This window comes from Chlamydotis macqueenii, chromosome 1, assembly GCF_036417535.1.
Source record: "Chlamydotis macqueenii isolate bChlMac1 chromosome 1, bChlMac1.mat, whole genome shotgun sequence".
NCBI lineage: Eukaryota > Metazoa > Chordata > Aves > Otidiformes > Otididae > Chlamydotis > Chlamydotis macqueenii.
In genome coordinates, this window is record NC_141556.1 from 43,747,426 (window position 1) to 43,766,528 (window position 19,103).

The following is a 19,103-nucleotide window of genomic DNA, read 5'->3' on the forward strand; positions in this document are numbered from 1 at the left end:
TATTAGATCTTACATCTGGATCTCTGACATAAGTGAACATGATGCAAGAGCTTGTAAAAATCACATGGCACCCCTTCAGTTATCGTAATAAAGAGACAGAAAAGACTTGTTAGATCTCCTACCTCAGTTTGCTGACAGTGCAGAGAAATATGAGGGAGCCCCAAGGGTAAATGTGAGCAATAAAACTCAGTAAGTTGACTGAAGGAATATCAGTTCTGTGTAGTGAAACAGCAAATGCCAGGAATCAATCAGTTAAAATACAACGCACAAGTACCTACAGACCTGCACGTGGAAAGTGCTCTTCTCCCTGCACTTCTTTTAGGTCCTAATTCAGCAATGCATGTGTTGAAGTGCCTTACTGCATCAGAACCAAAGACACTTAAATCACAAATGAAAAGACTGTGTGCAACTAAATGCAGATGATAGGTTTAGGGACACAGATTATTCTGTGATTAAGTGGCTATATGCTTTATTGATCAGTAAGGGGCATGAAAAGTGACCCTTAAAAAGTTATTTTTTCCTGCTTCCACTTAAAATTAATTGACAGTTGTATTTTACTTGTATTTTTCTTTCATCTTATTGTTAAATGTTGGCAAAGACTAGAATGTTAATTTTAGTGTGTATAAATAATTTATTGAATAATATATTAAAATGAATTTGATATGCTTCTCTAGATGAATTACATTCTATTATTGAAATTTATTAATCAGCACATTCCACTCCATCAAACCTAAATTTTTTGAGGAAGAGGCGGGGAGGAGGTGGAGAGGCAGTTTGGAAAAATGCAGTACAGTGGGTGACTAAATCTGAATTCTCGCTCTCTGAAAATGCAGATATCAGTGTAATTTAAATCATACTGATGAGCTACAGAACAGTTATATGCAGTCATAATAACAATTTATATACCATCAATATTAATAGCAGTGTCTATTTGAGAATACAGTTTTAAAATAGGTATGTACAATTTTATTAAGTATAAAAAGACACTGTGCAGAGCACAATACAATATATTCCATCTTTAATTCTGGTAGTTTTCAAACTCCACTGTCTTAATTGATATTGTCACCAACAACCACTGGATAAATTACTTCTCTGTATAAAATGAGGCTTCTCTGGATGAATTCATTCTGTTTGGTTTTAAAAATACAGTAATTTCCTTTCAGAGGCTACTTAAACGAATCAAACACTGTCAAGACTGTTGGCTAGCCTGCATTTGGTTTCTAACATATGCGATGATACTGCCAATTCCCTGTTTTGCTTTGCCTCTCTCTGAGAATAGATCCTTCAAAATACTAATTGTTTCTGACTTTGTTCCAAGTTCACAACCAGAACGCTGGTTCAGACCACTTCTACATTCGTCACGTTACTGAACTTTCACTGACATCAGCTGGAGTGTTCAACATGCAAGGACTGTAGGGTTCTTCCCTAAGGTCCTTTTCTCCCCAAGTCTTTTCTAATGAAGCATAGAAGGCATGCTGGGAATTATTTTTTTTTTAGAATTTAGGGGCTCCATTTTTTTATTTTCTTGAAAGTAGATTACATTTATAGCCTTCCAGGTTTGACTGTTTTCTTTGGAAAAGCAGACATGTAAACTTAAGAACTTAGTAACATATTTTGTTTGCACATTCCAATTTGGTTTGATTAAAAAAAAAAAGTCAGAACTCTTAACTTCAAATTGATTAAAATGATAATGTGCGAGTCTTAAAAGAAACAACTCGCACTTCCTCCTCTCTAAAATATATTAACATTAGACTGGAAAATAAATTAAAGAATACAGAAAAGCTGAAATTATGCTATCACAGTAATATCTGCCAAACAAAGCTTGGTCTTTTGCTAACATTAGCTTACTACATTTGCAACACATGCTAAGAAAAGACCCTACTTCTCTAACAGGTACATTCAGACAATATATATTTTATGCAATAAATATATAATATATCCAGTTATAGATTTCTGAATAGTAACTATAATAGATACAAGCAATACCTACATTTAAAAATACAGTTCTAGTATTCCCTAACTTTACTACTACTAAAATTAAAATTGACCTAAAACTTTCTCACTCTGTTGATGTATAATAAAATATATGGAAACACCAAGAGTAAAAAGCCAATTGCTTCTACAAATGGAATACTTTATAAATATAGTAAATTGCTATTTCCAGAAGGAAAATTGAAAATTATAAACAGGAAGTTAGGTTAAAACAGCTCTACAATATATAGTACAAAGTGGCTATGAAGCATGATATATGAATTTGATGTCTGCGGCAAAATTTTGAACTGATGTAGTTGTTCATTTCTGGAGATAACTGTAGAGAAAGATTCTGTCTCCAAAAGCAGCCAATCTTGATCTCCTTAAAACAAAACTTTCACTGACTAGAGAAAGCCAACGGGCAAATCTGCCAGAGTAAGGAGTGCAAGATTAGATCAAACAGAGTTATTTGGAAGCCCTGGACTTCTCTGTTCCATAGGGTTTACCTATCATGTTGTTCTCATTAGGAAGAGTCACAGAAGCACTATGTATCCGTGACTGCCATGTGCTGAAAAGCCTTCTCAGCAAGGTACGCTCCCTATGGCTGTCCTAACTATATTATTCTTGTACTGTGCATTCTCCAGATGAATTCTGTTTTGTGTTCCTGTAGTTGTTTCCTTTTGCTGGAATACTGAAGTACAGCTCTGGTTGTTTGATTACTGAACTCTTGATCGAGGCTTTTTATTTCTTGAGAATAACCTAGAGGAAAAGAAACACATTTCTCAGAGCAAACATAAGGAATAGAGGAATTAAGTTGCTGGCTGTCTCTGCCTGCCTTTCTTTCCTTTCAGTTTAAAGAAAAAAAATTAAATCAGTAAAAATACCTTACTTCCTAATGAAAAGATTTAGGTAACTGAAAAAAATGACAAAAACTTCACGTGAGACTGTGCCATTTGTGTATTCATCTTCTGCAATGGCCTGGTTTTACACAGAAACTCAAAATTTACTTCATGAAATACTACTGTTCATACCTCCTGCCTGAGGTGAGATTCAGATCCCACTCAGAGCCTTTGTTTGCACTAACAAAACTGGAATTCTGGTGGTCACAGGACATGGGGTCTACAAGGTGGGTGTTTTCCCCTCAATATCAACAGAGGTCAGTGTCAACATTAGTAACAACGAAACCATCACTGGGAGCTTCAGTTTCTGACCATCTTTGGACGTTCTGAGTCACTTGCAGATTCTTACTGCTACAAGCACCCTGTTTTGGGAACACCTGGTATGAGATGTGGAGGACTGGGATGTAAGTCATTGGGATATGCTTCCCACTTGATTTCATTTGGGCAAATGGGGCATATTTATAAATGCATTTTATGTCACAAACTCTCACTGATTTCAGAAAAACCTGCAGATATGGAGAATCTCTGTACCTCACATGTCATGTGTTTTGACTACACTGGGAAACTTGCAAGCCTCTCGGAAGCTATTGCAATATTGAATGTCAGTCAAGAGTAAACAAAATACTTCCTACCAAACTGATGAGAAATAAGCACTTGTGGGTTTCCTGCAAAGAAACTACAGTGAAGTTTGGGTTCCCTGTAGCAGGGAAGGGACTAGGAAGACTTTTCTTTATGTACAAGAAGCAAATCTCGGTGTTCTGCTGCACAGAGGTAACAGACTAATTGAAAATACATTAAGTTGCGTCTAAATCTGGTAGCATATTCTTACATGTCATAAATGCTCTGGTTTTTAATTAAAAAAAATGTTCCCAGGAACTACAGACTTCTTATGCAGTCTTGCATAAGTAAGCCAGAGCTGTGTAGTGGATATTGATCTCGGGGTTATTAGCTAGAAATTGGCTCCAGAATTTGTTAGGGTCTTTCACCTGTTTTCAAAATGCATTTTTACTGGGACAAACCATGTGGAAATGTACCGAAGAATGAGCTCTGATCACTCTCCCTGCAGTATGTGCTTGCCAGGTCCCTGAGGGCACTGCCAGCCCTGACACCTTGGCTCCCCCCACCCTGCCCCTGGACAGGACCCCATGTCAGCCCCTTGGAGTCATCAGCCCCTGCCTCAGTGATGCTGCAGCAGAGTCAATCTCCAGCTCCCCACAGCCCTGCCCTGCCTTGCCATGGGCCCCATTGAACCAGGCCCACCCATAGGCCCATGTCCCAGCCTGGCTTCAAGTGGTCCCCACGCTCAGGAGAGTGCCAGATGCCTGGGGCTGCCTGGCTGCTCCGCTCCTGGCTGGGGGTGGGATGGTTCCTGGTGCCAGGCCCTGCCCTGATGGACCCCTGGGCCCAGGGAGCTGCTAGCCCAGGCGGGGTGCCATCAGTGGGCTTTAGGGAAGACCAATGAATCCTCTCACCTACGACATATGATTTTGCTGTGTAGTTTGCTGCTGTTGCTGCTGCTGAATGAGCAATTGCTGCTGTTGCCGGCGCCGGGCTGTTCTCAGTTTTTCAAAGCGAGCCTCCATCTCCTCCAGCACTTTGGGAGTGTAGCGTACCACCAGCTTGACACTGTCCTTAGCCGCCTTCAGCAGCTCCACTGCCTTCTCATGGTGTTCTCCTTCCACGCTCTGGGAGCAGAGAGAACAGATTTAATAGCAAAAATGCTGCTTTGATCTAGAGCTCTGTCCTCTTTTTCATATGGAAAGCCTATCAGGGTTTTAGGAAGTTTCCACATCTTATATTTTTCAAGGGATCATTATGGGAAAGTGTTGAGTTAAGTAAGATTTATGCACTGCTGGGAATGTACTGATTTTCCTATTTTAAATAACCCAAATCTGTTTCAGGCTGCATTACAAACCTAATTTCTGATCTGTGTGAAAAGGAAGGGAAATACTCAACAAGCTTTATGCAAACAATAATAATGTTTAAAAACCCCAAAACTGTACGGTAAAAACCCAAACAAACTGTTTGCAAGGTACAAAACCAAAATTCCTATTTAAATGTTGGTGAGAAATGAAGAAATTGCAAGTTTGAAATGGCAATTCCTTTCTTATGCCCTGGCTCTGTTTGGATCCCACAGGGGACAACATGTGGCGAGTAAGCAGTTGTCGAGCTGCAGGCAAAGGAGCACGGCTGCTGCTCCCCGGGACAACCCGCCTCTTAGAGAGTTAATGGCATTGCTCACACATTTAACATTTATATGATATGGGTTCTCTATTGGAAATAAACTAGTCTTTACCTGGTTAGTGGTAAGCAATCAAACACTAACAACAGAAACATTGCAAGTTCTTGCTGAAGGAATAAATATTTTCCCTCCCTTTCTGGAAAATGGCTTACAGTAAGATGATATCTGCTGTGAAATCAAAAGTATTCCCCAAGGGGCTCAAGCTCCAATTTCTGTGCTAACGTTGTTTGAAACAGTCAATTTCCAAAAGGGGGAGGTGACTCAGCTGTGAAAAGAGTATTTAATTTCTGCCATTAAGTGGACTGACTGGAGTGCTTTTCAGGCATGTGGATTGTTCCACACCTTCAGGGAAAGGGAGAAATTTTCTAATGGTGTATGATTGCCCACGTGGGTTGTAGGATACATCCCAACAAACAAAAGTATCTCTGCACAGGAAAAAAAAAACCCCACACAACTGAGCTCTTCACATGGATTTTAGACCATTTAAAAATAAGTAATTTTCTTCCTATATAAAAGAAATCAAAATTTTACTACATGCTGTGTTTAAAAACTCTTATGTATAGTATACTATTTAAAATGAAACTCTACCCATAGGCCTCCAAAGAGAAGCAGCAGCATTCAAAATATTTGAAGTTCAATTCATGCTAAAAGAGTAACTTAGCATCGTTATAGCAACCGTCAGAAGAAAATTCTTTCTATTTTCATCTCTCCTATTTGACTGAGTAGCATTGTGCAAGAACAGTGACTAAGAATTACTTCTGCTGTGGCACACTACAAGCTAGAAATAATGACTTAAAAGTTTCAAAAAGCAGACACAATGCACTTTTACATATAGATAATATAAACAACAAAATTCAAGCTTATCACTTTGCTATTTATCTTCCTGTCTCCTGTTAAATATCCTTCAACACATTAATCCAAATAATTATTTCATGTTTGAGTCAACTAACTGGACTGAAGGGTTTCTACAGAAATGTTAAGACGCTTTGCAAACATTACTGCAAGTCAGAAATAATTAATGTCATTTCAGGTGCTGAAATGATTATCAGATAAAGAGGAAACCTTGAAATAAGTATACATTAGATTGTTAAGAGAAATAAATGAGTTCATGTTCTTGAACTGTATGTTCATAAAATTCCTCCAGTAGGTCTCCTACTCAAAGATCTTCAAGAAAATTAATGATCTGTGATGGCCATATTTGTTAGAAATTGTGACTGGGATAAATCTGCTGAACAAGCACTGCTACCTAAAAGTAATTGGAGAAAAAAAGTTTTCTTACAAATATTTGAAAAGGAAGAAATTGTTGGTTAAGAAACACTGAATGTATCTAATACTCCAAAAATATCTAAAATAAAAAGCTATAGATGCACAGCGGGTTTTGTGAAATTGCTTTAATGAACAAGTCACAGATCCAAATTAAAACCCCCTTCCCATGTTCCCTACCCTATAACTCAATATTAGAAAAGGCGATCATACAGCAGGCACTGTAGCTATCTTTTGTAACTCATTGCGTTGTGACATGGTGATACTGGCTTTTGTAAACACACTTCTCATCTTGTGAGGAACTGCATAAAACTTGGCATTGTTTTGTATTTAATTTTCTGCTTGTGAATGATGGCCAGTGTGACACGGTATGCACATTCAAAGGAAATGACACTGTAGTGATCAGTCTTGCTGTGGAATGGTATGAACTTAGAACAGGCTATGAACAAAAATCGCAAGCTCCCAAGCTATGTGAAGTAGCTAAAAGATTAATTTGCTTTCAAAGAGCTGGATGGTTCTAACTGACACCAATAAGCAATTGTGATTGTATTTGTTCTTTAAGGGAATAACAAAATGTTGTACTTTTGTACTTCATACAACTTAGCAACTTGTATTTAATTCATGATTGCCTGTTTTCTTTCATATTTGCCTCCGGCTTTGTCCTTCCAGTTTACAGCCAGTATTTTCTAATTAGAAATGAAGGGCTTGACTTTGTTGCTATCCAGGTCAATGGAAAACTCCCATTGACTGGAATAGTAATGATATAGAATTAAGCCTAAAGCTGTGAACTATAACCAAAGAGGGGAAAATAACAAAGGCAAAGTAAAACACAGTGTTGCTAAATACGAATCTTGCTCTCCAAATGCACCAAACTTGGGTTTTAACAAGCAAAGTTTTCAGCTGCTATTAAATATCGTTGCTACACTTGCTCTTAACTTCTTCATTGCTGCTTGCACTTGTATTTCCAAGGCATTACAAATGTTTTACCTGCATATCTGTAGCTGCACAAGTTAAACAGAAGAGTCCCTTGGAGTAGGGAAAAAAAGCTTATACCAGCAAAGGAAGTTGCTTTGCTGTTTGATTTCTTCTACCTCTGCAAACCTCTGAGGCTGTGCTGGCCAATGACTCTTGCTGGTATCCGTCATGCTATTGGGATGCACAAGGGATTTTGCTGACTGGATTACACAGGTTGGACATTGCGAGGAACTGACACTCATGTTACTTTAGAACTGCCCATCAAACATAGGATTTAATAAATTTGTTTTGGAATGTTTATCTTTATTTAATATGTAATTTTTATTACATATATTTATATACACTTATGTCTGTATTTCCCTTATTCATTGGCAGATGGCATAAAAAAAAGGGATACAAAGTATGGTAGAGACAAGAACAGTTGAAAGAACTGTAGATATGGTGTGGGGCCACATCAACCATTACTGTATCCAGGCTCATAGACTCGTCATAAATGTCTCTTGCAGACAAAAAGGAGAAACTGATTGTTACCCCACAAGTGGAGAAACCGAGAAGAATATTTCTATTAGATACCTATAAGCAAATGCTTGAGTAAGAAATTAGCCATTGTAAACTTATTCTGCATCCCTTTCTGTATCTGACTCACACCAGGTATCTGACAAATGCAGAATCTTTGCCAGGTATGAACTGCCACCAGCAAGAGCCATCTGCAGGGCTTACTGCTTTCAATTTCCTTCAGTTTTAGGGGTTGTGGGACCATCCCAAGCATAATGAGAAGACTTTTTTTTAACATCCTGTGAAATAGCTCAAGGAACAATCATCCCAGTCATGCTGGGATAGCAAATCTGGATTCTGAACACACAACTCTAATTTTATGTTGGTAATTATAAAGTTGGATAACCACCAGCATCTGAACACAAACAAGTTACAGATATTTCATTTTCATTTCATGTTCCACTGCTGAGCCGTCTGTTGTATTGTACATACTGTATATTATTCGCTTTTCTCCAGCTAAATTGAGAGAAGCACAGAGTGAACTAATCTCAGCAAGCAGTGTTAAATTTAGACCTTTTTCCTCCTGTCTCAAGCTGTCTGCAAACAAATTACCACTTCTATATATTTTGCCTTTTTACAAATTATATTATAAGGGCTTAATTCATCCCAAGATTGGTTTATGAACAGTTGCTCATAGGCATTATTTCAATTGCAGCTGCAATTCAAACTTCAAATTCTGTTGTTTAGACTCTGAATACGAAAATATTTCTGTTGCATCTCTGAAAAAAACTTTCTTGTGTGCCGACATGCAATTGGGAATTTTATATTGTGGGTTTTTTGCTACATTAGGTAAATATATATTCTAGAGCACATGCATGAAATTTTTTGAACAGAGTATCATGAAATGGAGATGACAACAGAGTCAAATTCAATATATCTTGACATCTGAAGGTTCACCACTTTCCTCCCCAGTATTTGCCCGGACATCGTTGACAGTAAAAGGATTTTTCAAGAACCACACATCAATTAATGAATATAAACTCTTTCAATCTGCTTTTTTATTCACCTGTTGAAAGAAGTGCTGAACAACAACAAAATTATTTGATCTACTTCCAATCAGTGAACTTCAGGCAATTTACTTCTTAAATGTTAATTTTTCCATGATTCCTTTTCCCCTGAGACTAAATTATCTTTTCAATAGGCTTTTTTTTTGTTTTCTATCTTTTCTTTCTCATTGTAAACTGTGGCAAGCAAGCTTCCAGACATATTATTTCTCTTTTGAAAACATGATGGTTGATAGAAGTAGTAAAAAGTCTGCCTGAAGTGTTGCACTGATATTTTGTTTCAAGAGAAACAGATGACAACATGCAAGCATGTACAAAACAGCATTTTCTTCATTCTTTATGGGTTTGTAACAAAGAGGAAATTTAAGTTAGAAAGTTTTATATTTATGACTGGATTCAGGAATTGCTCCTATGTGCCTTTGGTGTATTTAAATACAAGGTTTAGATGGAGGTTTTCCATGAAAAAGGATTATGTTTTCATTAAAAGAAGTGTAGGGTTATATGAATGAGTATGCTTACCCTTTCAGTACTTTACACTCCCTTGTAAAAAGGAACAAAAAGCAAAACGAAAGGCTGAATTTGACCCATATCATGTAGTCAGAGCCTTATTGTTTCTCTCTATTAAAATAGCCCTTTTATTTTTACCTACATACTGACATTCACAGTGAAACTACTGCTAAACACTCCACCCTGAAGTATTGACTTACATTAAAAATAACTATGTAAAAACTGTACCTTTTTACTGAAAATATATGCTCCCTGTATGTGTTTGTTTCTGCAGCCGATTTCTCTGACAAAGATATCATAGCAGGATGAACGTCACTGCAATTGGAATTTAACTTCCATTGCAAATCAGCACCAAATGTGCTTTTCAAATTTCTTTTGATTTTTTGGGTTCAAATGCTCTGAAGGTCAGAAGGCTGCACAAGTGCCAAAGAGGCATCACCATGCTTGGAAAGGGCTATGTGCCTCAGAGGCTATGAAGTGCAAGAATGACAAAGCCTTTTATTACGCTTTTAGTACAAAAGGAATTTGCAGAATTATCAATTAAGAAAGACACAGCTTCCTTGGAAAATGAGCATGTGGTGTGGGTTTAAAATGAAGCTCTTCAAGCACCCTCCATTACAACAGAAATCGCAGTGACACAAAGTTCTCGATGCAGCTTTGCCTCACTACACTACAAATGCATACTAAAGGTGTCTCACAGAGCTAATTCTTTTTGTTTTATGTGGCTGCATTTTAAACAGCTGTGAAAAATGAAAATCCAGATGAAAATGAAAGCTCTATCAAATTTCCACATACCACTCCATTAACTGAAAGCAGCTGGTCCCCTCGTTTGAGCCCTCCATGCCTTTCTGCCACTCCTCCAGGAATGATGCGAGAAATATAAATAGGTGAATTTTGTTCCTTTCCTCCCATGACATTAAAGCCCAAGCCTTCATCAGTCTTTGGCAGCTCCACCACCCGCGGGTGTGAATGTCCTTCGCTTGCAGCAAAAGCAGCAACTGTTGCCTGGAAGAAAAAAACAACAAGTGATTTGGCTTTGCAGGGAGAACACTGATATACACTCTGTTGTTCATTTGCAGGAAGAATTCATTCCTATGAAGACATTTCCGTATCTTATTCTGACTTTTTCTGACTACCTGAAAGCATTTTCAAAAAACTAAGTTCCACGCCAATGCTTTTGAAATAAAGGAATAAGCAGAGGAACAGAGAGTTCAGGTGACTTGTCAAAGATAACGCAGAAAGTTAGCGGCAGAGCGAGAAGCAGGCACCAGGAAGCCTGACTGCCTGGTGGTGAATACTTATGATCACTAGTGCATTTCTTTGCCTTTTCACAGGGAGAAAATGCATTATTGTGAGATAACATGATCTCTGCTGTGTTCCTAGTTGAAATAAAGTGGATGAACTGAATTGTTGGCCCTCTGCTCTGCTTTTGGAGGTACGGAATTGGTTATTTTATTCTTTGGGCACAAAAATATCCTAAAAGGATATTCTCATTTTAAAAAGTTGAATGTATAATCTTTATGAAATCTCTCGAACTAAATAACTCCTGGAACAGGCATATAAGTTTTTATAATATACCCGAATCAAAACTTCTATTGAAAAATTAAATCTTAAGACAATGGATTTATAAATCAATTAGAAAAATCCTAGATTGTTAATATTACTTCAGAAAAAAAAACCCCAAGTAACAATTTGTAAAGCTTTCATCCAGAGAAATTATAAATCTTAAACTTCATTTTTCACTACATTATTTTCCTGCTTATATGTCTTAGTAAATCATTAAATAAACATTAATAAAATCTTTTATCCTTTTCAATATATGTTTGTAGTCCAACCTGCTTGAACAATTCTGCATTATGCTAATGTTTTTTGAGCACCCTAATAATGCTTATGCTTAATAGAAGCTAGTGGATGATGTGACATAATGGATCACTCTCAGTTACATGTTTTTGCACATGCAGACCTTGTCATCATGCATACATTTTATGTCAGACACGAATGCACTAGGAGAATGCAATGCAGACAGCCCAGAAATAACCAGGAAATATTGCGATATTGAAACATTGCTCTGTAACCCTGCTGTTCTATATGAGTAAGAAATGAGAATGGCAAACACTAATTGGATTTCTCCCCATTTACTATACAGCATAGCAATAATTTCTATGTTTACTTGCAGTTTAGACAAATCAGGATCTCATATAGACATTTCTCTATATAGCAGCATAGACCTTATAAATTTACATTGTTCATTAACTTTCAATTAGAAGAAGGTGGAAGTCAGAAGAACAGCCTACAGAAAGGAATGTTCTACTTAGTAAGGAAAATACATGGCAATTCAGTGCATACTAGGTTATTTGCTGGCTACTATCCAGCTTGCTTCTCTAAAATACTGTAGAAATACTTTTGTAATACACGCCCAACCTTCATCTTCTGACACAGCTTTAAATGAAAATCTCTTAACACAGCTATATAATGGTAAGATCTTAGTTCCATTAAGATTTCTGTGAGTTTTGTCACTGACTTCACAGGAGTGGGGTCACACAGAAATACCTTTAAAAATATGTATGACTTTTGCAGGTTTACCTGTTTTGCGTAGTACCTGTTATACCACCCAGAAGATACTGTTGAGTACAAAATGATAATGGGAAAGGAAAGTCATGGTGGACCTCTTTGTTTGGAACCATCTATCTTTGTGCATGTTATGAAAATACAGAGCATATTTCATACTCGTACATAGAACTTTCATGGCTGTGTGAATTCCCTTAGAAAATTATCATTTTAGTAGTAGCCATAATGCAGCTGTTATGGTCTAAGGATATGAGAAAGGCAGGTCCACATGGACAAAGAGACAATATGTTTTATTAAACCCGTAATGCATCAGGAATAAATGAGCTTGCATTTGGCTGTGGAGTCTCTTGGTCAGGCCACTTTCATCACTGTGCATCCTTACCACTTGCTCAGTAGCTACAGTTCCCACTAGTTAAAGTGGAATTTTGACTGTTTAGGTTCTATCTATCTCCCAAATCATTGTGTACCCTCTGGATAAGCTGTATGGGAAAACAGTCCGTTAAAATATTGGTTGTTGCAGGCAGACTTCTACAGAATGAACCAGTAGATTTGCTTTTGCAAAGCAACTTTTCAAAAAGCATCAATTTCCATAAAATCATTCTCTTTTCTTAAGCTACAGAAGCAGCATAAAGGTTGAAATTTTCCATTATGATTGTTACCTGGGAAGTAGCACTGGTTCTAGACTCTGGGCTGCCACTGATGTCTAAATTTTCTTACAGTGTACACACGAATACCTGAAACACACACGCGCACAGTCAATTACTAGGTCACTTTGGTAACACGTATTTCAACAGTTGCACGTATCCTACCTTTGCAGTGGCCCTGGCTCGGAACTCGGGGCAGCCATTAACAGTTATGGTTTCATGCATGTATTGATACACCTAAAATGTTTATGAAAATAAAATGAAATTAATTATAGAAGCAAAACAAGGACTTTATATTAACCCAGACAGGACATTGCCTTTTCCTCACAAGACTATGGCTCATTAATGCTGTATTCACGCAATCACATAGTCAAGTGTCTGCTAAACTCGTGCATGCTTAGGTTTACAGAGAACACCTATCTGTGTTTTTCATTACATTTTGCAAACTTAACTGTACATCTTCCAGCATGATTCCCTTCCCATCCCTAGCACATCATTTCCCAAAGCCAGGACAGTCAGGTTCTATGTTATCAAAAACTGGTATCTACAGGCAACCGACTTGAACGCAAATGATCTGAACTGACTTGACTTGACTGAACTGACTGTCTTAGCCTCCAACAAGGGCTTCTTTGTTCTTTGAACTTTCCTGTGAACTAAAGATTTAGGAAACTGATGTTAAAAAGATATGAATGTTGGTCAGCATACAGATGCTGAAGAATGGAAGTGAAAATTATCTGGAGAAAGGTCATAGTACTGGTGACCATAGCTAGGAACGGGGGAAAAGGGCTGTCAGTCTGGTGGGCCAGACATGGACAATCTGGGTAAGATTATTCTTTAGAAAGGAATTGTACATTCATATAAATGCCATAAAATCAACATTGCCAACATGTGCAACTTTCTCTCTGTGGTTTTTTTTTTGTTTTGTTTTTGTTTGTTTTTTTTTCTGGTATACACTCTTGGCCCACTGTCTCTGGTCCTTAACTCTCCCTTTTAAACATTTTCAGTAAGGAGAAAGGAAAAGACTCTCTCACACTGCTTTTGTTCTCTAGATTTGTCACACTCTTAGATGAAAAATATAAAAAAATGCCTTGATACTAGCCAGTTATTTTGAAAGCAAACTAAAAAAAAAAAATTAAATCTAACATATGGAATTTTTTTAGAAAGAGAAAAGTCAATGTAAACAAACAAAACATTTTATTTACTCTTCTTATAAAACAATCAAACCTTAAAAAATGTTCCTAAATGCCACTGACTGACTCTGGGCATTTTCTTGACCTACTTAATCAGGAATTTTGTCTTCCCATGTGCTTTATGTCTCAGGTTGCATTCCTCAGAACCTTTGCTGGTAAAGTATGTTAGCTTTTACAGCAACCTTCTTGGGGTCCTTGAGGAGTGCAGATTCAATTGTCCTTTCCAAAATATATTTACCTTTGACTGATCTGGTGATTCTTTAGCAAGAGTGCCAAAACTTCCCCCTTTGGTAATGCAAATGTTACTTTGGCAGAGAAGGTGTCAGATCCTGTACTTAAATGACCTATAAACAATGGCTTGTCCCATTGACAGGTAAAACTTCCCCATCCCCCTCTTCTGCCAACTTGTTTATGCAGTATCATAATGATGCACCTCTTCCCACTGAGCCTGTTATTGTAAAACCTACGCAATGACAAATATATTTGTACAAACATCTGAATGGAATCAAGATGTGTGGCTCATTTCTGATCTCAGTGGATTGACATAGCGGTAATCAAACACTCTTGATTAGTAAAATGTTAGGGATGACTGACACCCAATCTGGTTTTGAGGGCTATCATACACAAGGGAAATGTAAAAAAGTAAAGGAGATAACAAATGCAATCCATTTTAGAGATCTAAAATATGCTAAACACTTTCAAAATACAGCAAAAAGATGATCTGTCTTGAGTATTATCAGCACATAAGTAATTCTAGGACTTAATTCAGAAAAATTCGGGCCAAAGAAGAAAAGTGAGACAAGGGGAGTATGTCTAAAAGCTTTCTGCTTTCTCTATTTGACATGAAATCTTGCTTCTGCTGGTAACATTGACATTGACCTCAGTAGAGGTCAGGATTTTGCCCTTAATTTTAAAAATACAGAAAAAGAAAGCTCTTTTACAGCCTCTAAAGGATCTCTTGTTTGTTCTGTCTTTGTACTGGATGATGCCATCATAAAAACACATGGAGTCTCCATACTCAGCATTATCCTGCACACATCAGTTCAATGTTTATTGTGTTATGTCATAGGATATATCCTTATATAAGAACAACTACTACATTATATAAGAAGAATACTGTGTAATTGCAGTAATGAATCATTAAATACTTGTTACTTCAAAACCCATACCGTATCGAACCACTGATAATGCTCTGTGTTCTTGATATCTGCAGGTTCCCCTTTATCTCAAAGCGTAAGAGCTGATTGTACATATTGGTTTTGCTTGCACAGCTGTAAGTGCCACAGGCTGGCTATAATGTCTGAAGGCACATATTTGGTCACTGAACTATTATGACATTAAATTGTTTTGAAAACAGGTCACAGGATTTCAGATATGAGAACAGTTACTAAGAAGTTATTTGAAGTATTCATCACTAAGGTAGAATATCACAAAGGTGAGCTGATAACGATACACTCATGTGATTATTGGCTAGGTTTGATGTCAAGTAACTCCACATTGTCTGCATCCTACCAGTATGTAGCTAGCAGGCTTCATAATATCCAATATACTGGTAGCTAATTTGTATACTGGTGAAAGAACACTCACTAGCGTGCGGTTAAATTGATATGTTAAAAAAAAATCAACCAACTCAAAACCTTCTGAAAAATATGATCAACAATGTCGCATAATCCTTATGTTCATCTGTAAATTCTAATGATAACGGATTTAAAATGGTGTTCTGCAAACAGTTACAAGTGATCGTAATATGTATAATGCAGTTCTGAGGAAGTCTCGCATGTCAAGTCTCACTCAGAGAAGCAACAGATGTGACCAGTCTTTAATATCTCCTTGAGGCATTTGTAAACCTAACTCTACTATTTGACTGTTGCATCATGTTTAATGTAATTTGAGTTTAAGAAGGACAAAACACACACCTACATGACTTTCTTCTTATTGTCATTTTAACAACAAAATACAGATTAACTGCACCTGTTCCACCAAGCCCCTTAAACTCTTTGTAGGGTTCAGATCTAATCGCTGCTCATTCTAGCAATGCACAAAAAGCACACTGAAGTCCATAAATAATCATTGTTAGTCTGCAGTCACACTAACCTCTTTATCCAGGCAGCTCTCAGTGCCACCTTAGCCTTGTTTTGTGTACAGCGAATCCATTCTGCTGCCTCTTCTATGTACACACAACAGATAAACTGAAAACGCTCTTTGTTCTCAAACTCAATAAGGTGGCATTTAAATCCTCCCCGAGTGGAATATAGCTTTTTGTTCAATCCATTGTACATGACAAGTAATTGAAATGGTTTTAGAAAAGCTTTCCTTTCACTACCTACTGTCACCTGTACATCCGATTACAGGTTTAGCAGATAGTGATTCTCCTGAATCTAACAATGTCATCCTTAAGATGTCCTTATAAGACCTTTGTAGATTTCCCTATTTAGACAAAATATCACTCAGCACAGAAGAAGACAAAGATGCAGAATTTAATTATAAGTATTTGAAAAGGATATTTACTAAATAAGTCTTTTAAAACAGTGACTTTTGTTGACCATGACAGATGAATCATTTCAAAAGACATCATTGTGTAATATGAATGAGCTGAAGAAAGACAATCAACATATTGAATCGCAGGCTGTTTGAGGTTGGAAGGGACCACTGGAGGTCATTTCATCCAACTGCCCTGCTCAAGCAGGGCCATCTAGAGCCGGTTGCCCAGGACACTATCTAGACAGTTACTGTATTTTACCAATTTTAAAAAGAGCTGCATATCTATTTTTGCATGTACAGCTATTTATTTTTAGAGTGTCTAGAAGTCTACACGGGTGTTTAGCAACACTGTTTGCTGACAGACTCCATACACAGTCTGATGATCTAGTGCCTAGGGAAAAGAGTTTCCACAATTCATTAATAATAGAGATTAAATTGCAGGTGAAATGTCAATGTTTCAAGACGCAAAGCTGTGGCTGTAAGCTAAATGGTAATGTTTCAGATAATTCTCCCCCACAGCGATTTCTACCAAGATTGTCAGTGTCTATACGCTGAGTGTTCATCAGGTAAAAGCGTGCGGCAGACAGGGGTTTGTTCACACACCTCTCATTTGTGCTGTGAAGCTAGATGTACATGGCTTTCTCTTCTCTTTCCTGTGGTGCAAAGAATATAACACTCCTATTAAGAAATACTCCTGAAAGCATGAATATAGTTCTCAGACTTTTTCAGTTTCTGCAGGTAGTCTCCTCAGACACCGTAATCTGAGTTATTTTCCCACAGTACTCAAAAAATACAAAAAGAGTGAGGGAGGAAAATTACAACTAGAAAATCTGAACTTGGAAGTGAATCCTCCTTGTACTGTGGCACCTCTTGCTGGCACAGAGAAATGTACATTTTATTACTTCTCCCAGCAGGAGCTGTAGTGAGTCAGGTGCAGCAGGTTACTGTGAGGACAACGGTCCTCACCCCCATGTTTCAGCTGGGAGGTGAAGCAGCTGGTTTAGCATTACTGAGGCACGGGAAGGGGGACTGCCTTACAGGTACTTTAGGAGCTAGCTTCTTAACAAAAATTACTCCATATGGACTCATAACAAAGCAGCACATACTGGGCTGGCCTATTAAAGTCAATGCAAAGCTTTAGGAGGAGGTCCAGGAATAACAGTGCACTTAGAAGCCTGTTTTATAAAGGTGGATAGAAGCAGCATTCTGTTTACAACCTGAATGATGCAGCATCTTTTCTGCTGAATTCTCAAAGTTACAATTTAATTAAACAGATTTTTGTTACATTAACTTCTGTAAGAGATACTCAATGCGTCCTCCCCTGATGAAATATTATGTAATTCTAAGTGCAACTGTACCTAAAATAATGATGCTCAATAGACTTTAGGACAACTCAGTCTAAACATCAGAAGGGAAGAGGCATGAGGCAGAAATTGTTTTGCAACAACAAATAAATGTTAAGAAAAAAAAACCCATAAACAAAACCCAAGACAGAGCATATTGCAATTTAGACCTGTGAAGCAGCAGGTCCAGATAAAATTTTCTGAGATTTATAAGTGAGGAAGTAACCTCCTTGAAAATCTTGGAGGTTCCTTAGCACACGAGATAACATACATAAGAAGCAGTAATCAGTTGTGTTTTCACAGTGCCTGCAGTATGATAATATACAAAAAGCCACAAAACTCAAGAAGTCACAACCTAATTAAATGCTATAGGTAGGTAGGTAATGAAGAAACAACCTGCAAAGAGATTGATAAAAAGACATTTAACAGATCTATTGGCATCATCTGGGTTTAGTTTCTTTAGCTCGTCTGCCATGTTTTTTATTGCTTCAATGTAGAAGAGAACTGTGTATCTATTTTTGGAAGAAGTCTTTCAAGGGAGGGAAGACAGGAGCCTGACAGACAGTACAGAGGGAGAGTTAGCGTGAGAATAACCAGTGCAAGGAAGACATAATTGGATTCATTGCATTTATGTAGTCATGTCAATGGAGCAGCATACATGTGTGCATCCTTGCAGAACTGCCGCTAAGCTATAAAAGAGAAATTATTATTTTCACTACACCTCACTATGATGCTTCTGCCATCAACTATGCTGAATCCCTGTCTTCCTAATTGCCTTCATATGTTGGAAAGGATGAAGTAAATATTTCTCCCTTCTAAGACATCAAGTGGAAAAGAATATCTCAATCAGACTTTTACCATGGTGAGAAAAGCTCATGTCTGTGTGTACATGCTTTATTCAGCATAGTTTCTGGCCTCTTTCCTCCTCCCTTCCCAAAATCTGCAGTGGATTTTCAGACCTTCAGCCTCCTTCAGACATAAGAGGTGAGTCCCATATATCTTCTCAATTGGTGTGTGCGGTCCAGTCCTTGAAGCAGGAAGACACCTGCTCCTGTGACAGGGGGAAGTTACAGTGCAAAGCTGCCCTGGAGAGCTGCTGACCTCCACTGCGGTGCCTGTGAATGCCTTGTTTCTGAGGGCAAACTTCCACCTGCAACACAAACCCTTTGTGTCTTTTTGCCCCCTCTACTTTGCTTTCATCATTTTCACCTCTTCACATTCTGTCTGGTATTTTTTCTTTCCCCACAACCTCTTGCCTGTATTTTCCATTCTTAATCCAATACATTTATGTCTGTAGAGGGGATTGCATTGGTTCGTATGCCTGGACAGACTACCCCAGAGCTGTACTTCAGCGCTCAATTCAGATCATACTTCTACCACATCACTGGGCAAGGACGTTTTAAATGCTACAAAGATCAGGCGGGACGCTGGTCACCCTTAACCTCTTGTACACCATAAAAT

The 19,103-nt window shown here is 37.8% G+C and overlaps 1 protein-coding gene across 3 annotated transcripts in view; it reads right to left on the minus strand.

The window, feature by feature from the left end:
- Window positions 1–607: 607 nt before the first annotated feature.
- The window catches only part of LIN7A (lin-7 cell polarity scaffold A), a 48,664-nt gene continuing 30,168 nt past the window's right edge, over window positions 608–19,103 (minus strand). Inside the window, exons 3-6 of one of the 3 annotated variants that reach the window (XM_086740051.1) lie at window positions 12,794–12,865; window positions 10,212–10,421; window positions 4,347–4,555; window positions 608–2,730 (exon numbers count right to left, since the gene is read on the minus strand). In XM_086740051.1, the coding sequence (XP_086596177.1) occupies window positions 2,688–2,730; window positions 4,347–4,555; window positions 10,212–10,421; window positions 12,794–12,865 (534 nt within the window). In that variant the 3' untranslated portion in view covers window positions 608–2,687. Of the gene's footprint in view, window positions 2,731–4,342; window positions 4,556–10,211; window positions 10,422–12,793; window positions 12,866–19,103 lie in introns of all 3 variants that reach the window. The other 2 variants (XM_086740052.1, XM_086740053.1) reach the window with 2 other exon arrangements.